The sequence below is a fragment of the Mesocricetus auratus genome, unplaced genomic scaffold, assembly GCF_017639785.1.
Source record: "Mesocricetus auratus isolate SY011 unplaced genomic scaffold, BCM_Maur_2.0 Super-Scaffold_100013, whole genome shotgun sequence".
In the NCBI taxonomy this organism is placed as follows: Eukaryota; Metazoa; Chordata; class Mammalia; order Rodentia; family Cricetidae; genus Mesocricetus; species Mesocricetus auratus.
The window spans coordinates 22,957,129-22,981,580 of record NW_024429196.1 but is presented as its reverse complement, the minus strand read 5'-3'; the positions used below and the strand labels follow the sequence as shown (position 1 = coordinate 22,981,580).

General features: G+C 42.6%; 1 protein-coding gene across 5 annotated transcripts in view; it reads left to right on the top strand.

The window, feature by feature from the left end:
* Positions 1-24,452, top strand: part of Optn (optineurin) — a 41,672-nt gene that overhangs the window by 406 nt on the left and 16,814 nt on the right. For 3 of the 5 annotated variants that reach the window (XM_040755514.1, XM_040755513.1, XM_040755515.1), the window contains exons 2-8: positions 8,504-8,680; positions 9,693-9,895; positions 13,901-14,083; positions 16,987-17,060; positions 19,000-19,134; positions 22,533-22,632; positions 24,141-24,256. In XM_040755514.1, the coding sequence (XP_040611448.1) occupies positions 8,515-8,680; positions 9,693-9,895; positions 13,901-14,083; positions 16,987-17,060; positions 19,000-19,134; positions 22,533-22,632; positions 24,141-24,256 (977 nt within the window). In that variant the 5' untranslated portion in view covers positions 8,504-8,514. The remainder of the gene's footprint in view (positions 1-8,503; positions 8,681-9,692; positions 9,896-13,900; positions 14,084-16,986; positions 17,061-18,999; positions 19,135-22,532; positions 22,633-24,140; positions 24,257-24,452) is intronic. The other 2 variants (XM_040755517.1, XM_040755516.1) reach the window with 1 other exon arrangement.

Genomic DNA, 24,452 nt, shown 5'->3' with positions numbered 1-24,452 from the left:
GCAGCCGCCCCAAAGAACTCCCCTCTTTCCCCAGCATGGTAAAACACAGGCTTGGCTGGCCGCAGGTTACTTCCAGTTCAGGTCACTAAGGTGGTTTGAAGGTGATGTCCCAGGTTGATGGTGATTAAGCAAGCAGTCGGTTCATTATAAGGAGAAAGTGGTTCAAGGTACTGTCGCAAGGAATGAAGGCACTCCGAATGATGTGGCCCAGGAACAGAAAAAAATAGAGACCCCTTGCCAAAGTGACAGGCTTGCAGATGGATATGTAAACTGTTGTGTCTATCTGGGAAAGGGTGCTATATCCATGCATGTATATACACCCGTGTATATTTGTATTGTGTGGGGAGGGAGGAAGGAGAGACAGAGACACAGAAGAATATATGAGAATGAGAATGAATTTAATGAAACTGGGAACTTTACAGTGATGGTTTTTACCACAGGCAATGTGTAAATTGGAGGCAGGAAACAAGCCTCAGAGGAAAATAAAACTCAGCCCCTGACCTGGCCTTCACTATCAGACTCCTATAGGTAGGAATGTAAGCCAGAGATGTTTAAGATTGAAAAGAAAAACCTTAGGGAGAGCCTCAAGAAAATAACCTAAGGTAGTATTGGGCCACTGGAGCTTTCACAACTATCTCCAAAGCTGCCCTTTTACCCAAAGCAGCCTGAGGAGCCCCATAGCCTCAGGACTGATAATGGGGTAGAGCTGGACAGAGCAGAGGCCACTGCCAGAGACTGCCTTGGATTTGATCGGGCAAATGAAATTTCATTGTGGACTGTGTGCATGTTTGATCTGTTTACACTGAGCTGGTTTGAGCAGTACTTTATGCAGTGTGTGCAACACCATGAAAGTAACTACAGTTCTTACAGCTGGCCTGTAAATTGCATATTATGTGTGTGTATCTATGCGTGTTTGTGAGAGAGAGGGAAGAAGGAAAGAGAGAGAGAGAGAGAGAGAGAGAGAGAGAGAGAGAGAGAGAGAGAGAGAGAGGAGACTCTATTTTGTGAGACTGAAATGAACTTGAAAGGAATTGGTTATTATCTTTCTCCTGAACTCCCTCATTTAAGTAGCACATAATTGTTCTGGCCATGAAATATCCCTACTGATCCCACAAATCTACTTTCCTGACTTTTTTATTATAGAGACTTAGCATGTTAATGAGCTTTCTGGATTTTCTGGAATATCAAAATTCAAAAGGAAAGAAATTAAACTCCTTAAATTGTATTATATTTATTCTCTGTATGTGCATGCTTGTGTGTGCATGTGTGTTCATGGATGTATGCATCTGCTTGCCATGGTGTTTATGTGGACACCAGGGGGCACAGTCTGTGAGAGATCCATGGAGCCCATTCAGGTTGTCAGGATTGGCAGGATGTGCCTTTACCCGTTGAACCATCTTTCTGACCCATAAAGTCTTGTTTTGGTTTGGTTTTGAGACAGGGTCTCACTAGCTCTACCTGACTGGCCTGAAACTCACTTTGTGTAAACCAAGCTGACCATGAACTCACAGAAATCTGTTTTGCTTTTGCCTCACAAGTGCTGAGATCAAAGGCATGCACCAACACCCCTCCCCATATCTTTTTTTTTTTAAGTTAAATTTGTTAAGGCTTTCCTTGATTCTGCTTTGGCATGTTATGATAACGAGTTACTAGAATTTGTGTTATGTAATAATATCCAGATCTTTTGCAGTGGTAGAGAAAAACGGTTCTGATTTTAAAAATAAGTTTAAGAAGTTGACTTCAGGAATCTGGATGTGAACACCCTAGACCTGCAGGAAATTCATAACAATACTAACACATGGGCTCTGTGCTTACACATCAGAAAGCTTTTTACAGGTGCTGGACTTAAATAGCTCGCATTAGGCTGTGTTTTCATCTTGTTTCAATGAACACTTACTCAGAGGCTGCTGTGTGCCATTCTCTATTAAGAAAAAGATGGAGAGAAAGTAGATGGTGTAAGGCTGGCAATAATTGCTGAGAGAGCTAAGGAGCTGGAAATACAAATGGTTATTAGGTGCTAAGAACTGCTTCTCCACAAAATGTCATATTTGCGCTGGACTTTGAAACTGCCCCATGAACATGTGCCAGAGCAAATGGGAGCCAGGCATTTCACAGGGAGGACACTGCAGAGGCAAGGACACAAGCCAAGAATGCACGAAGCCATGAGCCCCTTAGTGTGGTGTTTGTGGTTTGATGACAGGAGGTGACATTGATGTCTATGGATAAGTAAGCTTGAAAATAAATAAAAATAAATGACTCTCAACTTCAATTGCAGCAGGATTGAAATGAAAAGAGAAAAGTGCTATTAAACTCATTCAGCAAAACCTGGTAATTTTTTCTTGTGCGCACCACAGTACTGGGGACACAACAGTAGACAAAATAGGTGAAAGTTAAACATTGCCATTGTCAGGCAACTAAAGCCCAAGCTTAAGTCTTTATGGATGGAGATGTGAGAGCTTTGGGAGCATTTTGGAGGTAGAAGTGACTGGACTTGATGACCCCTTTAGATTAAGGAGAAGGGGGTTGGTTGGAAAAAAGTCTTATTGCCATGTTCCTGCCTTCGAAAGTGAGTTAAATCTGTTTCTGTTTTCTGTGTATTATTATAAGTCATGAAATAACCTTACTAATAGCTTCCTTGGAAACAGTATCAAGGCTTCTTTTACTCTAGAAATAACATAGGTGTGTGTGTGTGTGTGTGTGTGTGTGTCCCACCTTCCTTTTCCACAGAGATATTGGGTTTAATCATGAAATCTAACCAATGACCCTTTATTTTATATGTTTATTCTGTCACTGTGGGTGTGAGTGCACACATGCCGTGGCATGTGTGAGGAAGACTCAGGACAGCTTGTAAGAGGCATTTTTTCCTTCTGACATGTGGCTCCTGGGGTCATACTGGTCAACAAGTGCCTTGACCTCCTGAGCCATCTTGCTAGCCCCCTTTAGCCCCTTTTGTGAATGGAAACTGCACTTTACCATAACTAGCTATTGGTGCTCTTCAGGAAACAGGTTTTCATTGTTGAAACATAATTGACCAGGATCAGCAGTAATACTTTCTGCTCTCCCAGAGGACCTGAGTCCTGTTCAGGACCCACTGCAGGCAGCCCAGCTCCAGGGAATCCAATGCCTCTGGATCCAATGCACATACCCACATATGAACACACACCTACACATAAAAAAGTCATCATTTACCCATGGAGGTACTGAACCTGTTAATACTTCAGCCAAAAATCTGAAGACTCATCTACACCAGGGAGAAGGACTGAGCTTGTTTTGTATCCAGTGTCCAATGGGCAGTAAGTTGGCATAAGGCAGATAACAATGGGCACATGGTCTTCTGGCTGTCAGAGCCATCCTGTAATGGAAGAGACAGTGCCTGCTGGGGGGCATGAGCCAGTTGTGTGCAGCCACAAACCATTGAAACCACACAGACATTCTTGTATTGAATAAGAAGTCAGTAGATTATCTCTAAGGCCAAGTCAGGAATGAACTTTATGCCCGTGTCTCGGGTCAGGTCATTACTATAATTATTTAACCTCAGAATAAAAAGTACAAGTGTACATGGTTAGAGACTTGGGGAGCACATCTAGGGAACAGAGCTGGGAATTTGCCTCTGACTTTCTGCCTTGGTAATTCCCAGTCTTTCTTAGTGAAGTCTTGACAAATCCTGTGCTTCTTTATTTTTTTAAGATTTATTTATTACATATACAGTGTTCTGCCAGAAGAGGGCACCAGATTGAATTGTAGATGGTTGTGAGCCACCATGTGGTTGCTGGGAATTGAACTCAGGACCTCTGGAAGAGCAGTCAGTGCTCTTAACCTCTGAGCCACCTTTACAGCCCCATTGTGCTTCTTATTGTATCCTCCCATTGTTAAATATCTTCTTCTTTATTTTGCAGCTGGGCTTGCTATGTAGCCCAGGCTGGCGTAGAACTTCTGGCAACCCTCTTGCCTCAGCTTCCCTGGTGATAGGATTATAGGCTTCTTGCACCATCATGCAAACCTAAAATTTTTTTGGTTTGCCTCATGCTAATTCTTTTTCTTTTTCTTTTGTCTCATACTGTAGACTTCGCTGGTCTGGAACTCACTCTATATCCCAGGTTATCCTCAAACACAAGGCATTCCTTCTGCCTCAGCTTCCCAAGTGCTGGGTTACAAGTATGTACCACCTTCCCCTTCTTACTAAAATCTTTGCCTAGAAATGGCACTGATCAACCCAGATCAGTTGGATTTCTATGAGGAATCCTGCTGTTAGAGGGAACCTGCCAATAAATACTTCTCTCCAGTTTTGTCATCTCTGAAGATACGTAAAAAGATATGTATCTCCGTGTTTGCTTAGTTGAATGTAGTTCAAGAGGAAGTTAAAGACCTAGACATTCAGGCACCAGTGAGTTGGTTTAACAAGTAAAGGTTCATGCTGCCAAGCTTAATGGTCTGATTTCCATCCTTGGGACCCAGATGGTGGGAAGACAGAAACGAGATGCCATCTGACCTCCACATAGACGGAATGGTGGAATGGTGCTTGTGCTTACTGGAGCTAGTGCTCTCTCTCTCTCTCTCTCTCTCTCTCTCTCTCTCTCTCTCTCTCTCTCTCTCTCTGTGTGTGTGTGTGTGTGTGTGTGTGTGTGTGTGTGTGAGAGAGAGAGAGAGAGAGAGAGAGAGAGGATAAAAATGTTTGATTTTGAGATTTAAGTGTTCTCTCACTACATTCTCCCAGTAGATGTTTCGAGTGCCCATTGTATAGTGGTAATCCGTTAATATTTTGAGTACCTTTAAAGTACCCAGAAGTCCTGACGTGACCTTTGAGTCTTCCCCTCTTCCTTCAAACTGCTTTTAGTAAAGTGGTGGTAGTATTTGAATGCTCACATTTGCAGTATATGCTAACTTCTTATTCACCATGACATTTGAATTATGGAATTAATTTTCCTAACAACGTTTGGCAACAATGTGACTAGGTGAGTATTTGTGAGAATGGTCAGTATAATGGTAGTGGTGTAGTGATATATTATTTATGATTTATTAAACTTGTCTGAAGTTGGGTGTTGGTGGCTCACGCCTTTAATCTCAGCACTCAGGAGGCAGTGGCAGACAGATCTCACAGAGGGAGTTCCAGGACAGCCTCCGAAACATTATAGAGAAACCCTGATTCGAAAAACAAAACAAAACAAAACAAAAGCTTGCCTGAGGATTCAGAAAGCAAAGTCAGTTACAAGTTATAGAAGCCAGGCACACACCTTTAATCCCAGCAGCCTGAAGCTAGGAGGTGCTGGTACACACCTTTAATCCTAGGACTCAGGATTAAGAGATAGATCTCTGTGAGTGCAAGGCCACCCACATCTACACAAGATTGATCCAGTTCTAAAGAGAAACAGTTCATGCCTTTTATCCCAGCACCTGGGATCACATGCCTTTAATCCCAGAATTAGAGAAGTATATAAGGATCAGGCAGTCAATATTGAGGAGTCATTCTCCAGCCATGTTAAGAATAGGAACACCTCAGCCCTTTTATAGGTAAGAGCTCTCTGGTAGCAAAAACAGCCAAGTTTTGCTTCCCTGATCTTCAGGTTAAATCCCAATATCTGTCTCTGGGTCATTTATTTTTCACGTTACAGATGGAACTAAACACATCTTCTAGATGTCTGTTTATTACTTTTAAAAAATCTATTGAGATGAGCATAGTCGCTCATCTTTGTAATCTCAGCACTCAGCATGTAGAGGCAGGAGGATCACCATGAATTCAAGGGCAATCTGCTCTACATAATGAGTCCCAGGCCAACTTGGGCTATAAAATAAGACTGTCTCAAAAGGCAAAGATAAAACAAAATCAAAATAGTGTGTTGGAAGCCGGGCGGTGGTGGCACACGCCTTTATCCCAGCACTCGGGAGGCAGAGGCAGGCGGATCTCTGTGAGTTCGAGGCCGGGCTGGACCGACAGCCTCCAAAACAATACAGAGTAACCCTGTCTCGTAAAACCAAAAAAAAAAAAAAAAAAGTGTTGGAATAGGTACAGCTCACAGAGTGCTTGCTAGCACCCATGATACCCTGGGGATCTGTTCCTGGCAGTCACTTCCCAACACACAAGTCTGTCAAATGTTTCTATGGCTTTTGCTGATTAAATGCCTCAAGAAAATTTACTGATGCTCCAAAAACTCCATTTTTAATGAAATGTTATCGCCAACATCAATATGTGCATAAATTAAAAATTGATTTTTTTTCTTTTCTATGTGTATGTATATGCATGTTCACCATGTCTGAAGTTGGCAGCAGTCATCTTCCTTGATTGTTCTCTAGTTTATTTATTGAGGCAGGATCTCTTCACTGAATCTGGAACTCACAAATTCTAACTAGTCTAGCTGTCCAGCTTGCTCCCAGGATCCCATCTCTGCCTCCCAAAATGCTGGCATTACAAGGGTCCGCCGTATCTTTCTGACATGGAGATCCAAACCTCGAGCTTGCACAGTGGCATTTGGTCTCCAGACTATCTCCTCAGACCCTTTCATTGGTTTTACAGGGACAGGTTTTCACCGTATATCCCACAATGGTTTGAAATATGTGATCCTCCTGCCTCAGCATCCTAAAGCAGTGAATAGAAGATGTGCACCATCATTCTCAGTTGCAAAAATGTTACGTGTCAGAGAAGGTGGTTCTCCTGCCTGTCACAAGAGCTACCAATGTCATGTATAATGGAATACAACTCATGGAACCACGCAGGCACCTTAATCATGAGGAGCTGGCAGTCTAAGAGCAATGCCTTCACCCCCAGTTAGAAACAAGATTGGGTACTGAGGCTGTAGCTCAGTGGTAGAGCACTTGCCTGACATGCCTGAGCCTCTAGATTCAATTCCTACAGGGGTAGAGGGGAGCCAGTGCTCACCAGCATGTGCCCATATGTGCCTTCTTCATCCCGGGGCTTTCTGTGCCACTGGTGACTGCTTTATCATAATCGTAGGGCAAGCATTATCATTTGATGCCATTTGCTGCATAGATGGATTTAAATTTTTCTTATAATTAATTCTCAGAGGTAAAGTTTTTAGTTTTTAAAAAATGTATGTGTGTGTGCGTGTGTGTGTGTGTGTGTGTGTGTGTGTGTGTCTGTGTGAGCATATAGCATGTGTATGTGTGTGCTTATGGAGGCCCGAAGAGGACAACAGGCCAGAAGAGGACATCAGATCCCCTAGAGCTGGAGTTACAGGCAATTTTGAGCCATCTGACATGGGTGCTGGGAGCCAAAGAGGGCGGAGTACTTTTAAATACTGAGCCATCTCTCCAGGCCCAAGATTTTTTTTTCATTCATCTCTCTGGACTTCAATCATTTGCCCTTTGTAGAATAAGGCAGTGTGTGTGTGTGTGTGTGTGTGTGTGTGTGTGTGTGTGTGTGTGTGTGTGTGTGTGTTACCTTTACTTTGTATTGTTTTATGATCCTATTCACGTCAGTTCATGAAACATGAAGATGAATTTTTTTTGGCCTGGAATGTGTGTGTAGCCAGTCATTGGAAAGATGTCTGTTTGCATGAGCGGTAGGTAATAAAGAAGTGAAACTGTCATTTCTTCTTATTTATGTGTTCTCATTGACATGTCTATGAAATAAAGCCTCAGGCATAGAAGTGTTTTCAGGATATGCAGTAGGTATCAAGCTGCTTTAGTGTTTTGTGCATATGCACGGATAAATATCATATCAAAGCCTCAAGTAAAAAAACTTTCTTGCGCCTTCTTTGTATTGTAAGATGGTATCTTCATCTCAAATTTGCCATGTACCACTTCTAACCTTAAGTGAGCTGTTACACCTGCTTCTCACCTGAAAGATCATGATTAGGGATGTCACCAGGCGCTGGTGGCCCACATCTTTAATCTCAGCACTTGGAGAGGCAGAGGCAGTATGATCTCTGTGAGTTCAAGGCCAGCCCTGATCTACAGAGTGAGTTCCAGGACAACCAGGACTGTTACACAGAGAAGCTCTGTCACAAAAAAACAAAAAACAAAAAAGACTAGGGACATGTCTGGTAGAGTGTTTCAGCACGTACTAAGTCTAAGAATTGCCAAAAATAAACATTAACTTCCATTCCTTTTTATCAAAGATAAAATATGGAAATTTTAATAGCTTTCAATAAATATAAAATATGCAGAGTTTAATTAGCTTTCAATAAATATAAAATATAGAGATCTTAATAGCTTTCAATAAATATATAAATGAAGATTTTAACAGATTTATTGAACCCTAACTCCTAAACTATACAATTCACTTAAAAAAAGGAGATTTGAACTTAAAAGATGTCAGGGGTTATGTAGTGATCCTACATCAAGGCTACAGATATTATTCTAATTATCACTTCCTATACTTGGAATCTCATTTCCATTTCCACCCCCTTTCTATGCATGGCCCCGTGAAGGTGGGCCATGCGACTGGATGTGTGCATACTGCTACTCATCACTAATAGATTTGTGGGCCTTTCCAAGGCCTGTGGCAGACTGAGGACAGCTATATCTTTAGCTTGTGGCTTTTCCATAGGACCTGTTATCATGTCCCATCAACCTCTGAGCTGCCTGACTGAGAAGGGTGACAGCCCCTGTGAGAACCCAGGAAATGGAACCCCTAGTAGGGTTCACCCCAGCCTGGACACATCCACTCCTGAGGAGCTGTTGCAGCAAATGAAGGAACTCCTGGTTGAGAACCACCAGCTGAAAGGTGAGCAGGACTGTCTTCTGGATTTGCCATTCAGGAAACAGAGTCCCTTCTGCAGAAGGGTTGTTAAGTGAGGTCCTGTCTCAGCCCATTTCCCTAGGGGGAGAAACAGCACAACAAGACTTTGAGCTGTACTGCAAGGCTTTTATTTACATACATTTACATGTCAGACTGAAAAGTACTCTGTTTAGGGGCTGAGAGTGTAGATCAGTAATAGAGAGCTTGCCCAACATGTGCAAAGCTCTAGGATGGATCCTCACCACTATACAAAACCAAAGTATTCCATCTCTGAAAATAGTCTAATGACATTTTAGCCCATTTAAAAGACAAAGCAGAGGCACCTCTGATTACAATTTGGTGTCAGTGTTTGTCAGGAGAAAGCACTCTGAGCTAGGCATGATGGTGCAGGGCTGTATCTTAGCTCCAGAACAGAAGAGGCCCTGGGATTCCAAGTTGAGTGCTGTCAGGTGCTAGATACCAAGTTTTAGGCCACCCTGGGCTACATACATAGTGAAACTTGGTTTATACTCTGATACCTCAAGCCATGGCTAATTGAACATTGTAATCAAAGAATGATAGGTCCTCCCCCAGTCTTCCAGACTTCTGGTAATTAACAGGAACTTATATCCCAAGTCAATTTTATTTGGGGGATTTTGTTGTTTTGAGACAGTGTCTTGTGTAGCCCAGGATAGCCTGCTGCTCACTGTGTAGCTGAGACTGACCTTGAACTCTCCATCATCTTCCCTTTTGCCTCCCAGTGCTGGGAGTACAGTTATGAGCCGCCATGCCTGGCCTTTCTTGTGACCATTACGGACTAGTAATAACAGTGTTAGTTTGAGAGCAAACTCTGCTCACATCGCTGTAGTCTTTTCCCTGCTGATGCACCCATCCCAGGCCACTGGGGTGTGATTAGACCCAGAGCCCCTAAGTATTGAAATAGCCAGAGGGGAGAGCTGGTTCATGAACTCACATCCATTCCCTGGCGGGTGACTCCCTCTCTCTAAACCCCAAATAGAAGCCATGAAGCTAAACAATCAAGCCATGAAGGGGCGCTATGAGGAGCTTGCGGCCTGGGCCGAGAAGCAGAAGGAAGAACGCCAGTTGTTTGAGACACAGAGCAAAGAAGCTAAGAAGCTCATGATGACCTTGAGTTATGAAAATGAGAGACTGAAGGTAGAACTTGGAAAACTAAGAGAGAAGCCAGAAAGGCCATTTGAAGTGAGTATGTGATCCACCGTGGTTTTATTTTCTTGTGTGACCAAACTTTGCCTGGGAAGATGCAATATACACATCTACTTACTCCACATAGGAATCCCATGACAGACAAAAGTATGGATACCACCAAAGTCCAACTTGGTGAACCAATGAGTTTTATTAGGGTTACTTATAGGAGTATGGGTGAGTGACTACTTACAGGAGCAGAAATAAAGGCAGCGTCATCATCAAGGCCCACCCTAGCATGGGTGACTGCTCACAAAAGCTAAGAAACGAAAGCACACTGCACAGCCTGCAGGCAATCAACCAGTTAGAGAGTGTCCTTTCCAGGTGACTCTGGTCTAACCTCTTCTAGGCAGCTGGGCTGGTTTCTGCTTCTTCCAGGTAGCTGATCTGGTCTCAGAATCTTGTCTTTATATTTCTCTCCTCTCATTGTTTTTATAGCTCAGCTTCCTTCCATCAAAGAAGGACTCTCGGCTGTTTTGGTTTGGTTTTGTTCCTTCAAGGCAGGGTTTCTCTGTGTAGCCTTGGCTGTCTTGGAACTCTGTAGCCCAGGCTGGCTTTGAACTCACAGATACCTGCCTGCCTCTGCTGCCCGAGTGCTGGGATTAGAAGCATGTGCCACCACTGCCCGGCCTCCTCTGGCAGGGAGAGATCTAGTAATATCTGGAAAGTTTCAGGGTCTTCCTGAAGCTATTTTGAGTTATTCACCTTCCTGTTTAAATTCCTGCGTGAAGAAATGTCTCTGTCGGAGGAAACCGTTTCACAACAGCAGTAGAATCTTACTGGTCTTAACCATTTGATCAAAACTTTTGTGGCTCAAGCTGCACAGGTGTTTTACATGGTCTTGGAAGCCATGTGGTTTGGCTGGAAACACTGACTGGGTTGTATAATATCTCTTTTGGGGAGGGGTATTTGTAAGGGCAGAGCTGTGGAGATGGCTCGGTCTGTGAAGTGCCTGCCATGCAAACATGAGGACCTGATCTCCAACACCCATGTAAAATATAGAACTGGAATCAGTACCAGGGCCAAGACAGTCACATCCCTGAACTCATTGGCCAGCCAGCCAGATCAATGAGCTGCAGGTTCAGTGAGAGACTCTGTCTCAAAAAAGAAATGGAGAGTGATCTAGGAACACCCCAGTGTCTATCCCTGGCCTCCATAATACACACCTATATGCATGTTCACCTTCATACTTTCATGCACATACCCACATGAACATACATACATACAAACATATATGATATATATGTATATGCATATATATGTGTGTATGTATATATCACAAACAAAGCATACACTTATAAGATCTGGTGCACACCTTTAATCCCAGCACTAAGAAGGCAGAGGCAGGTGACTCTCTGTGATTTGAGGCCAACCTGGTCTACAGAGAGAGTGCCAGGATAGGCTCCAAAGCTACACAGAGAAACCCAGTCTTGAAAAAAAAAGTAATTTATAAGATCTCATACAATATAGTTAAAAGATAATTATGAGCTAGGCATGGTGGCTTACCATGTAATCCCATCTCTGTAGGGACTGAGGCAGGCGGCTCAAGACCCCAAAGCCAGCCTGGACTACGGGTGAGTTCCAGGCCAGGTGGAGTAGTATGAGACTCTCTGTCTCAAAATAACTAAACCAAAAACATCCAGATTATAAATCAGTGTTTCATAGTAAACTTAAAAAGCAAAAGTTTTTAAGTTTACTATTCATTAAAATGGTAGGTAGACTGCTCTTCCAGAGGTCCTGAGTTCAATTCTCAGTACCCACATGGTGGCCCTCGACATCTGTGATGAGATCTGGTGCCCTCTTCTGACATGCAGGCAGAACATGGTATACATAATAAATAAATCTTTAAAAAAAATGGTAGGTGGACCTCTGCCTACAGCCATCCATTTGTTGGTTCTTAGTTTATATCCTTGATATAAAATTAGACTTTACAAATATACCTTGGAATGCTTACTTTTTGGCCTTGTTATCCTTTAAAGTAGAGGTGATTTCCTTCACAGTTTGCTTTTGAAAAATGACTTAGGAGTGCCATGTTGTCATATGGGACACTGACTGTGGGGCTGCCATGGTTAAAGAGGAAATGGTCACATTTTGGCTAACCCAAAAGGCCTGTGAAATGCATTCACTCCTGACAAACCAGAGCACACTGATCTCAACTGGTCCTTCAAGGCCCCAGGTGACAACTGGGTGGCACCTACCAAACCTCATACTTAACCCTTCCAAGGATGGAGCACTGGATTTTCTGTTTGTTTTTTTAAGTTTACTATCCAAAAATCCACTCTAGGACCATGTATAGTGAACTGGTACATACGGGTGATCCCAGCACTCAAGAGACAGAATCAGGAAGATTGCCACAAGTTGGAGTCCAGCCTGGCCTACATAGTGAGTTCCAGTACATCCTGGGCTACTTAACAAGGCTCTGTCTTAAATAAATAAAAACAAAACAAAAGTAGGTGTGGCACTGGAGAGGGGTGGGTTGGGGCAGCTCCCTGGCTAGTCAGTGTAGCTGCAATTGTGAGGGCCAGGTTTAGTGAGACAGTGTTTCAAGATAATAAGGTTAAAATAAAATTAAAAATAAGGTGGAGAAGTAATTGAGAAGGATATCCAGACACAGCCTCTGGCCTCCACACTCACCTACATGGGCAAGTGCATCTGCACGCATGTATACACATGCACACACCATACACATATACAAAAACAGTAAATTAATACTAGAGCTGGGGTATAGCCTTTCCTTATTTTGTCATTACTGAGACACACACGTCACATTCTTGGTGCTCTGGCTTCTGACTGCACATGGGGGGTGGGGTGGAGATAAATAGATGCTTGTGGGGAGGGGAAAAGGTAGAAGGTTGAGTTTTGACAACTTTTTTTTGTCTTTTGTTTTGTTTTGTTTTTCGAGACAGGGTTTCTCTGTGGCTTTGGAGGCTGTCCTGGAACTAGCTCTTGTAGACCAGGCTGGCCTCGAACTCACAGAGATCCGCCTGCCTCTGCCTTCCAAGTGCCGGGATTAAAGGTGTGCGCCACCAACGCCCGGCTGAGTTTTGACAACTCTTGGTCCTTGTTTTCTGAGATTTTGACCTACAGTACCTGAGTCTACCAGTGTCAGAGTTTGATTGGTTATTTTCATGAATCTAATCCATGATTCTAGCATTCTGTGGAAGCCTTTCTTATTATTATAAATTTCTTTTTTTTGTATGTGTGACTCTGTGGATTGAACCTAGGGTCTCACACGTTTGAGGCAAGCTACCCCTAGCCTCCAAATTCTAATTTTATATGGTGTGTCAAAATAAGTTGTTAAATAAGAGAGAGAATCTTCTACTTACAGCGCAGCAGATGAAGATGTTAGAAAGGTGCATAGGCCTGGAGATGGAGCTCAGTTAAGGAAGAGCCAAAGACCCAAGTGTAATCTCCACAACACACATGAAAACGCCAGGCATGGTGATATGTGTATATAATCCCGGTACCGGGGATGCAGCAACAAGAAAATTCCTGGGGCTCACTTGCTAGCCAGTCAAGACCTAGGTCAATAAGAGAACCTTCTCCAAAATAAAAGAGAAAATGTGGACAAGATGGTTGGCACCTGAGGGATAATACCTAAGGTTGTTTTTCTCTATAAACACACATGTATACCATGAGCATACCCACACACATGTACACCCCCAACACACACAAAAAAAATGGGACATCATGGTGCATGTCTATAATACCAGCACTTGGAAGATAGAGGCAGGAGGTTCCAAAGTTCAAGGCTATCCTCAGTTCTGAGTTCAAGGCCAACCTGGGCTACATGATATCCTGGAAGGGGAGAGGGAGAGGGAGAGGGAGAGGGAGAGAGAGAGAGAGAGAGAGAGAGAGAGAGAGAGAGAGAGAGAGAGAGAGAGAGAGAGAGAGAGAGAGAGAGAGTGTATGAGCGTTGTCTGATGTTTGGCTATCAAGTTTGCTGGCAGACCAGACCCTTTGGTTTGATTTGTGTATTTGCCTCATTCTTGGTCTTCCCAGGGCTCCATATGTGGCCCCAGGCTTCCCAGGGCTGACTTGGAGCAGGAGGTGGAGCAGCTGAAGATCCAGGTGACTCGTCTTCAGGCTGAAAAGACTGACCTGCTGGGCATCGTCTCAGAACTGCAGCTCAAGCTCAACTCCAGTGGCTCCTCAGAGGACTCCTTTGTTGAGATCAGGATGGCTGTAAGAATTGTGGTCATTTCTATATGAAGCAAATGTCGAGCTCCCCTCTAGACATGTGAAAAATGTACCTCAGTGTGTTGTCCACACAGCCTATCCAAATAATGAGGAAACTCCAGTATAGCAGAGATAAATTTGCTCCCATTTTTAAGTGTAAGATGATGCCTAGGAAGGGTCTGTTTATATTGGGATCCATTACTAGCTGAAATTAAAAAAAAAAAAACACTCAGCTATTTGCTATTTGGACAAAAGATGAAGTACCCACCCCAATCTGTCCTCCCAAGTTGGACAGTTTCCTGACTGACCTGAAAACAAACAAAATGTCCCAAATGAAAATCACAAGCATGAACTTTATCTTTTTTCCCCAAGCCAAGTCTCAGAATTCTGTTGAATAGTCCACTTAGATGAGCAAAATTGTGATCAAATGTTTGAATTTTTTTTTTTTTTTTTGGTTTTTCGAGACAGGGTTTCTCTGTGGTTTTGGAGGCTGTCCTGGAACTAGCTCTTGTAGACCAGGCTGGTCTCGAACTCACAGAGATCCACCTGCCTCTGCCTCCCAAGTGCTGGGATTAAAGGCGTGCGCCACCAACGCCCGGTGTTGAATCATTTTTTAAGCAGTTTAAATTATTTTTTATACAAGTGCCATGACACTGTGTGGAGGTCAGAAGACAACCTTCCAGAATTGGTTCTCTCCTACGATATGGGTCCAAGGAATTGAACTCAGGTCATCAGTGTTGGTGGCAAGTGTCTTAACCTACTGAGTCATCTTACCAACCCTTAAACTCCTTTTAATAGTGTTCAATAGACTCTTTGCAAAGTCTAGTGTGTGACCATGCTCGTTAAAAATAAGAGGGGCTGAAAAGATGGCTCATCAGCAAAAGGTGTTGGCCACCTACGGCCAACAGCTTGAGTTTGGTCTCTGGAACACACAGAAAGGCAGAAGGAGAGTACTGGCCCAGAGTTGTCACCTGACCTGTGTACAAGTACAATTTTAATGATAAAACGTACTGGTGTGTAGCTTAATTGGTTAAGAGTGCTTGCTTGCAAATTGGGTATGTGAAGCAAGCAAGCCTCCTGGGGACATATGAAACAATTACCCACAATTTGCTGTCAACACAGCTAAGCCACATGAAGAGTAACAGTGGAACAGAGATAAATTGGTTATTAAATTTTGCCAAGCCAGCTGTCATTATACATTTGCTGCACCACTGCCTGTAAGCGAACTAAAACCTAAAGACTCAGACTGACAGGATTTGTGAGCTGGTTATATTTCAGTAAACTAATGGAGTAAATCTTCACAAATGCACAAAGGTGGTTTGGGTTGCCTTGGCTACACACTTCCTAAGCCATGGACAGGGTTTTCCAGCTCACAGAAGCAAAGCGAAGCACATTTACACTCACAATAGCTATCACTTATCTGGGAGGCAGCAAATGATACCGGGAGAGGCCTCATTTGCAAACGTGTTCATTTTAAATGTATAGTGCCAGACAAAGGTTGTCCTGGATGCATGTGAGAGCCTGAGTTCCATTCCCAGCATCCACACTGGGTAGCTCACAACTTACCTTTAACTCCAGCTCCAGAGCACTGACACCTCCTCTGGCCTCAGATGGTACCTGTACTCACCTACACTTACTTATACACAAATACATACATGCATATAATCAGTAATAAATATTGGGGTGGGGCAGGAAGAACAGAGTTACTCTGGGTGTAGACTGAGGAGGTCTGGTCTTTACCTCCTTGCTACAAGCTATGACTTGGCTTCTAAGAACAGAGTTTGCAGCCAGAGCCATCAAACCTAAATTTGGTGCAACCCATGTGAATTGGCCAACTGAGGCAGTATGTACCGATCCCTGAGCTCTTGTGGGGTGTCCTTTTTGATGAGACCTGGGTGCACTAAGTCCCAAAACAGGAAAAAATGCAGATGGATAAGCTTTCGAGGGACCTCTCCTTCAGTGCTGCTAAGAGATACCTGAATTGAGGGTAAGAACTATACCAAGACAAAATCCCTTGTAATAGAAGTATCATTTCCATTTTGTCAGAGTTCATATCTGATGTAGGAAAAACGATTAAGGAGAGAAGTGTACTTTGTAGATAAGGTTGGGGAGTGTAGAACAGCTTGTAAGACACCCAAGGTACTAGATAGATCTGGAATAATTAGTGTGGAACTCCTTACTTACCAACTGCCCAACAAATCAGTCCAGTTGGAAAATGACCCTCTAAGAAATTTTAGGCGCATTTGGAGTGCCCAGAATGAGGATTTGAAAAGCATACTTGTTCACAAGTGGCTGAAGATAACTGAGACACAAAGTTAGAACTGTAGCCCTGTAAATGGCTGATAAAAGTCAGGAAACCCAGACATTTTATCACAAGTTTCCAAATGAGGCCTCTCCCAGGATTAGCATCATCTGCTGCCTCCCAGATGAGTGACGGTTATTGTGAGTATAAATGTGCTTCACTTTGCTTCTGTGCACTAGAAAACTCTGTCCATGGCTTAGGAAGTGTGTAGCCAAAGCATCCCAAACCACCTTTGTGCATTTGTGAAGATTTACTCACAAATTTAGCTTATTGAAATATAACCAGCTCACAGATCCTGCCAGTCTTGAGTCTTTAGACTTTGGTTCCCTAACAGGCAGTGGTGCAGCAAATGTATAATGTCAGCTGGGCTGGCAAGACCACTGCATTGTAAGCCTCATCCACATGTTTATGGAGTTGGGCTGAATGTGTTATATGGCAGGAGACTGACCTTCATGCCTTAGCTTGGGTATTTATAATCCTGACAGGGTGTGCAGGCCCAGAGGAGAGTGTTTTCTGTTTCCTTGTGTGGAATCTTTTCTTTTTCTTTTGAAAAGGGGTCTGCCTTGCACATCTATTGTATTCAGTCGCTTTCGTCTCTGCTTTACAGGAAGGAGACGCTGAAGGGGCAATGAAGGAAATGAAGAGCAGTTCTATACCTGTGAGGACAGACGCCATCAACATGTAGGTGTGGGAACTCTGGAGTTGTCAGGCGCACAGAAGGGGCAATCTTGTCACTTTGAACCTGTCATTGGAAGTTAGGTTCAGATGGACTGAAGTAACTTATCTTGTTTTCTGAGGCAGGGTCTTCCTCTGTGATCAGGATTGATTTGAATCTGCAACCACCCTGCCTCAGCTTCCCACGAGCTAGCCTTCATTTTCAACGGTATTTAATGTTGCAACCCAAACTGGAAGGGAATGAAAACCATGTCTGGTGACTTTTTAAGGCTAACAAGTGCTGACCCTGTGTTAGAAATGTAAACAAATTCATCCCCAGTCAAAAAGGGACTTTTTCATCAGCAGCAGCCCCGTGTTTTCTCATTCATTTGTCAGAGCTGCTTGGAGTGAACAGGCTGCCCGGCTTCCGTAAATGGGATGGACCCTTTTTCTCTTCTCTGTTCCTCCTGATTATAATAAGCCACATTAACCAACACTGGCTACAGAGGCAAAGGCTGTGATAGCTGTCAGCACTGAGATATTTCATAAAAGTACCCCAGACCTTTACCCTTAATTTATTGTTAGTGTGTATGCATATGATGGGGAGGGAACATGCCACAGCACACATGTGGAGGCCACGGGACAGCTTATGGAAATCTGTTCTCTCCATTATGTGGGTTCTGAGGATCAAACTCAGGCCATCAGACTCCATGGCAACATCTTTACCCATCTCATCATCTCATCAACCTCAAAAATGTCCGGGAACTTACCTGTAGAATCTCAACTCTGCCTTTCCCAAGCAGACTCTAGGAAACAGACAAGTAATGGAAAGGCCTTTAAGCAGAGGTGGTAGAAGAACTGGACACTGAACTTCCTGGTTCTTGAAGCCATTATTACCCAAAGCTAGTCGTTCCCTTATCCTGTGTGTGTGCATGCAACATTAGTCCATTTGCCTGTCAGTTTGCTCAGAATTTCTCTGCATCTCCTGTCTCATGGACTTTTAAAACCATTTTTTCTGTTGCTTGATAAATATACATAGAGAATGAGACAGAAAAAGCTAACAATATTTTTTAGGTCTGCCCCTATGTTCTCATGTCATGGAGAATGTAAATAATACAACAGTTTTTCATTAGAGTAATTAGTATAGGTGAGTGTTATTCCTTTTTTTAATGTAAAATTCAACTTTTAAATTGCTGTTTTTAATATCCAGACTTTCCTGGAAGTATAGGGAAGAAAGAAAACTGTATTTGTAATGTTTTATCCACTTCCTCTTCATTTATTTCCATATGCAAAGACATCTTCCTCTTTCAGGCCAGTAGCCTTATCTTTTATGAGTCTGAAGGGATCTGGTATGGTTTCTAGGCTTGGAGCACCACGTTGGAGTCTTTAATCCTGGCTGTTAGATACGTGAGCCTAGCAGATGAGAGACTAGCAGCCATCCCTACCATCTTCGCCATCACTCTGAACATTCATTCCATTACTGAGTGATGGTCATAGTTGCTTGTTTATTGTGAATGTGTCTCTTGATCAGATTCTGAAACTTAGAAAAACTTTTGCCAGTAGTGTCTACATTGCCTCTGCTTTGTGTGAAACCAAAACCAGAAAAGTTTTTCTTCCCTCGACTCACAAAGATGATAGTCTACAGAGTTGTAGTAGGCAATAGTTAGAAACCAGATCTCTGGAGATCACAGCACCTCCAGCCACTGTGGATGCAATAACTCTTTGGAGTGAGTGCTCACATTATGAGGCTAGCTTTCTTGAAGCATTATGTTAGTCCCCACAGCCTTCCCAGCGTGCACAGAAAGACTAGTGTCCACAAGATCAGCTGCGCTTGGGGCAGTTTAGAATTCATTGGAAGACGTTGGTTTCAGCTGTATTGGGCTTCTCTGTTCTTATTCTTGACATTTTTGTTGAGTTTAAGACCTTTTTAATTTCCATACTGAATGTGGTGGTGATGTCTTATTAGGACGAAATCTACAGAAGATACCAGGACTTGTGTGGAGTCTGAGGAATTAGCTGTGAGCCAACTCCTGCCTTGCCTAAGGGAAGGAAACCAAAAGATGGAGAGACTCGAAGTGGCACTCAAAGAAGCCAAAGAAAGGTATGAACTATTAATGTGAAAAATTAATGACTTTAGTAAGACACACACAAGGAACCATGCAGGTCGCCCTTTAAAGTATACATTCCAAGGTCTTTAGTCACATGACTGTATGCCCATTACCACTATATAGTCTTAGAACATTTCTCTCCGTATAAAGAATCAGTATCCCTCAGTATTCACTACCCACTTCTCCAGGAACTGACTCTGTCTTTGGAGATCTCTGCATCCTGGACATTTATACAGGATTGGTCTTCTGTTAGTGACTTCTTCCACTCACCATAGTGTTTTTGAGCTTCATCCACAATGTCATGGAACTCTGCTCCTTAATGCTAGTGAATAATAAAATAGAAGATGTGTAAGCTTGGCAGCTTACTAATCATAGATTCCTAATCTTCTTCCTGCTTTCAAACAAAGCAAACAAAAACACAGCTTTCTCCCTAGAAACCAGAAGGTGTATATCTCTTTAGAGGTGCATGCCCAACCCTGACTACCTTAGAAAGGTTCCTTTTTTCGATGACATTGAACTTGTGGCCCAGGTGACTCTCGGTATTTAACAGGGCAAGCCAATAAGCACTTGCAGAGATTCATTTCCTCTGCATGGTACCAGGGTAGTGGATGCTTCTCAGTCAAGGCAGGACTTAAGCCAAGACACATCATGGACACATGGTCACACACCCTGATTTGCACACACTGAAATCGGTTTTGGCACAAACACGTTGCAAGACCGGCCCTGTGTTTTTCTGAAATAAGTGGGCCAGCTTTCAGCCTTTCTCCCCAATCACTGGAAACAAGAATAAGAGTGTTCTACATTTAATTTTAATGAAAATGAAATTTAAGGTGATGTATGGGGGAAAGGGACAATAGTAGGTTTGCCTTTCTTCTTTGAGGTGTGTATAGCTTTCATGTTTCATGCAATTTTAGGGCTTTTTGTTTTTGTCTTTTGTTTGTCATTTTGAATTTTTGTTTTTTGAGATATGCAGCCCTGGCTGGCCTGGAACATGCTGTGATAGACCATGCTGATCTCAGAGACCCACCTGCCTCAACTTCCGATGCTGAGCTTAAAAGTGTGCACGCCACAACTGACTTAATGTCTATTTTCTAAATAAGCCAGTAGGAAGAAAGAAGGTGTGTAGGAATTTTTAAAAAAATCAAGAAATAGCAAGGAAAAAATGACTCAAAGTGAATATTTGCCCCAGATAATTAAGATTCCTTTTGATTCAAACGTAGGTCAAAACCTGCATGAAATGTGAATGGTACTACAGTGTTGATAAGCCCACCCTCCTGCCTGTACCATCTGGTGCTCATCCGTGTGTTCAGTCTAGCCAGAGAGATAATACTGCATACCAATTGGGGTTGACAGTTTGTAACACAAAAATAATAAACCAAAAATGCCTCTATAGCCCTTCCCATAAAGAAGCAGTGCTTTGACCAGCCCCTTCCCACCCATACTTCTCCTGTTTCTCAGTCACTTTCAACCCATCTGTTTGGTTCTTTTGGTAGCTGCCTTCATGGATAAGGTTTAGATTGTTATTTTCTTTGAAGATTTTAATTATGACATACTGACCTCTAAGTTTGGATGAAGAAGATTTAAGTGTCTTACACAACCTTCATCGACACAGTACATTTCTGGAACTTTCCCTACCACCTGTTCCTAGCTGAAACCAATAATTCTGAGCCTTATTCACATGACTATTGAGTGTCCATGTTACTGAACATTTAGACATAAGCACACAGCATATATGTGTACTCACATTTGAGCCATGCACGGTGCAAGACCACTTTTCCTTCATAGTCTTTTTATATCTCAGTGCAGAGTTAGCCATTTAAACATTTGCATGGAACTTTTTTGGTACTGTTTTTCCTTGCCCCTGCAGGATTTTTCATTTGTCCCAAGTAGTCTGAAATTTGATGCATGTTTTGGTTAGAGGCTGTTTTCATTCATTTGTTCTGGTTTGATTGAACCCTTTCATTCTCCAAACTCCTGATCTTCTGTCCTTACAAAGCAATCTCAATTAATTATGTGGGATTTTGTCCTAACTTGGTCCTTTTTCACTTCTAGAGCCTGCTATCATCTTATCGTTATATAGAACTGACTAGTCATGTGATTGTCTTAACCTGTGTTCCCCTACGCCATCTGTACTCTCTCGCTCACTCTAAGATCTGACCAATGTTCATCTTTTTAGGATGGTTTTTAATGTTTAATGGCTACATATAATGCCTTGGGTCTCTAGGGATATTAATGATAATCTCTCCTTTATACTGCTCTGTTCTATCTTCAGTATAAAATGTTTTATTTCAAGGTTTTCCTCAAATGTCTAGTGATCTTGGCTGGTCAGAGTTAGCAGAGAGGAGAGTTGGAAGCTACTAGAAGCTTTGGGAAGACTCAGCTTGGAGATTTTCCTTGGTGAGGCTGTGTCTGAAACTTTAAATATTTTTCCTGTTCCTAGACCAGTTCTACAGAGAGGATGCCTCCTGCCTCCTGCTTAGAGAATGTCTTTCTAGACATCCTGATATGAAAAGGAGAGGGCAAGGGCTTCATTTGTCTAATGTAAATCCCCTTCCTTCAGGTCCCTCGACTGTGATTACCATCTCTGCGTCCTGAACCCCCTTATTGTGCCACTTTCCAGTTGCCTTTGTTTATCCCCCACCCTATGATATCCCCAGTTCCCAAGCCATAAAGAGTTTCAGCAGTATAAGACAGGTAACTTCTTGGTTCTCCTTATAGGGTCTAACTTTCTTAGAACCCTAACCATGCCCTACTCATTCTGTACTTACTGTTTATTGGTACTGCTGTTGTCCCTCTGTTCCTGTAGGCATGTGAGTATTAGAAAGTCACATTTGTAGGATTTGTAAAATTGTGTGCACATATGGAACCTACTATATATATATATATATATATATATATATATATATATATATATATATATATACTTAAGTACTGGAGATTGAAGCCAGGGACATAGACATGCTTGACAAGGACTTTACCACTGATCCACATCCCCAGCTCTGTTTGTACTTTTTATTTTGATACAGGGTCCTCTGAAGTTTCCAAGGCTGGCCTTGAACAGCAATTGTTAGGTCACCCAGGTAGCCTTTGAGCTTGTGACTTTCACACCTCAGATTCCCCGGTAGCGGAGATTACAGACCTGCCAGTGATTCACAGTCTCTATTGCTTAACTGGACCGGGACGCCTGTGTTCTATGTAATTCATGTTAAGTCACAGCAGTTAAAGCCAGCATTAGGATGAGAGCAAGAGCACTGCTAGTGAGGCAGATATAAAAACTTTGAAAACACCTCTTTACCCAGGCTCTGATAGCTCGTGTTGGCATGCATCTACAATTGCTCATCCTCCTGCAGAGAGTAGAACCTTTCTACATTCCTGTGTTGTTGTTTTTCAGAATTGCAGAGTTCGAAAAGAAAGCAAATGACCATTCCGAGATTGAGACCCAGACAGAGGAGATCACAGAAAAGGATGAAGATGACAAAGACACAGAAAGTGTGGGTGTTGTACACTTCTAAGAGACTGCCATCCTCTCATTGGTGATGTAGTTGTGGGTTCAAGGCTTATGTTGTGCTAGAAATGTAAACTTTTTGTTTGGTACTGGATATTTTCTATTTCTCTTTCATTTCCTAATTCTGGGTTTAAAGTACATGTCAATCACAGTAAGATTGCACATGTCTGCACTACACAAAACACTCATATCTCTTCTTGACTGATGTCACCCCCTAAATCCTCTATCCAATAAGCCCACCACATGAAAAACACATTTTGACTATGTTGTGATAAGATCCTTTGTGGACATGGCTCTGAAACTTTGAGAATTGGAAGATGTTGTTTCTGTCTCAGCACTGATGGGAACAAGAAGTTGACATAAAAAAGACTGTTCCTAAATATATATTCATTGTTGTGTAGTGACTTAGAGGTATTCCTTTGAACCTGAAGAGTCTTAAGCTTAGGAAAAGTTCCCAAAGCTAGGAAGTTATGGTACTCACAGTAGTCCATAAGAGAGAGAAGTATAAAATGATCCTTTTGTCCAATTTATTCATCAGCATATATACACACACCACTACCTGCTTCTTCCTTCCTTCCTTCCTTCCTTCCTTCCTTCCTTCCTTCCTTCCTTCCTTCTTTCCTTCCTTTCCTTCCCCCAGGAGGCAGGAGGGATGACAGCATCTTATTACTCAGCATACACTAAGCTCTGACATACTATGTAGCCCAGGAGAGAAACTCTTGATGCCCCTGCCTTTGGTGTGCTAGAATTAGAGATGTGTACCACCTTGTCTGGCTCTGAGTCCCTACTTTAAGACAATGGAGAACATTTCAAAGACTGGCATGACAGTGCTCACCCCTATAATTCCAGTGCCTGGCAGGCTGAGGCAGGTGGATTTTGAGTTTGAGGACAGCTTATACTACACAGCAAGTTCCAGGCCAGCATGGCTACAAAAGTAAAATGGGGGAGGGGCAGGGGCAGGTGGAGAAGGAAACACAGTGAACTTAGATGAAGAGAGAACTTTTCTGCAGAACAACACACCATGAACATAAATGAACCGATAGTTAATGGGAAAGTATTGACATTGCTAAACTGTCATTGAAACTCATGTACAAATTTGCAACTGGCAGGCTTCCAGGAAAAGAGCTGTCTAACAAATAATTACATGGACTAGAAGCAGAAGTTGGTAAGGCATAGAGTCCAGAGTTTTTCCCCAGATGGATAAGAAAATTGCACTTTGATACCTCATGTGACCTGAAGCATGAGTAGCCTGGGGGATTAATAGTAAATCAATTATCTATGCTCAGACTGATAGTCAATGCTCTATAAGGAAATAGAAACCTACCCAGAAGACTACTTTTCCCACAAAGCACTTGGGGAGGTCTTGCCCAAATTAAATGTACTTGGGGTATCAGTGTTAGCTGGATGCTAGTGGTGCGTACTGTTTTCTCACACGGGGTTCATTTGCTCTCTGATGGTTATCTTATGTGAATGTCTGCATTTTTTATGTGGCAGGTTGGAAGTGAAGTGGAAGCATTGAACATTCGAGTGACATCTCTGTTTAAGGAGCTGCAAGAGGCACACACAAAACTCAGTGAGGCTGAGCTAATGAAAAAGAGACTTCAAGAAAAGTAATAACTTAGTTAATTTTACTGCATGATCTATGAAGTATGTTACTGATTCAAAATGGTTTTGCTACTGTATCCTGCTGGAAAAAAAAAGAAAAGAAAAGGGCAGGAACCTAACAGAAATGTGGTTCAGAAAAAAGAGTTTTGGTGTTGGTGTATAAACCTGACGCCATTGTTGTCACCTGGGTCATGAGGACAC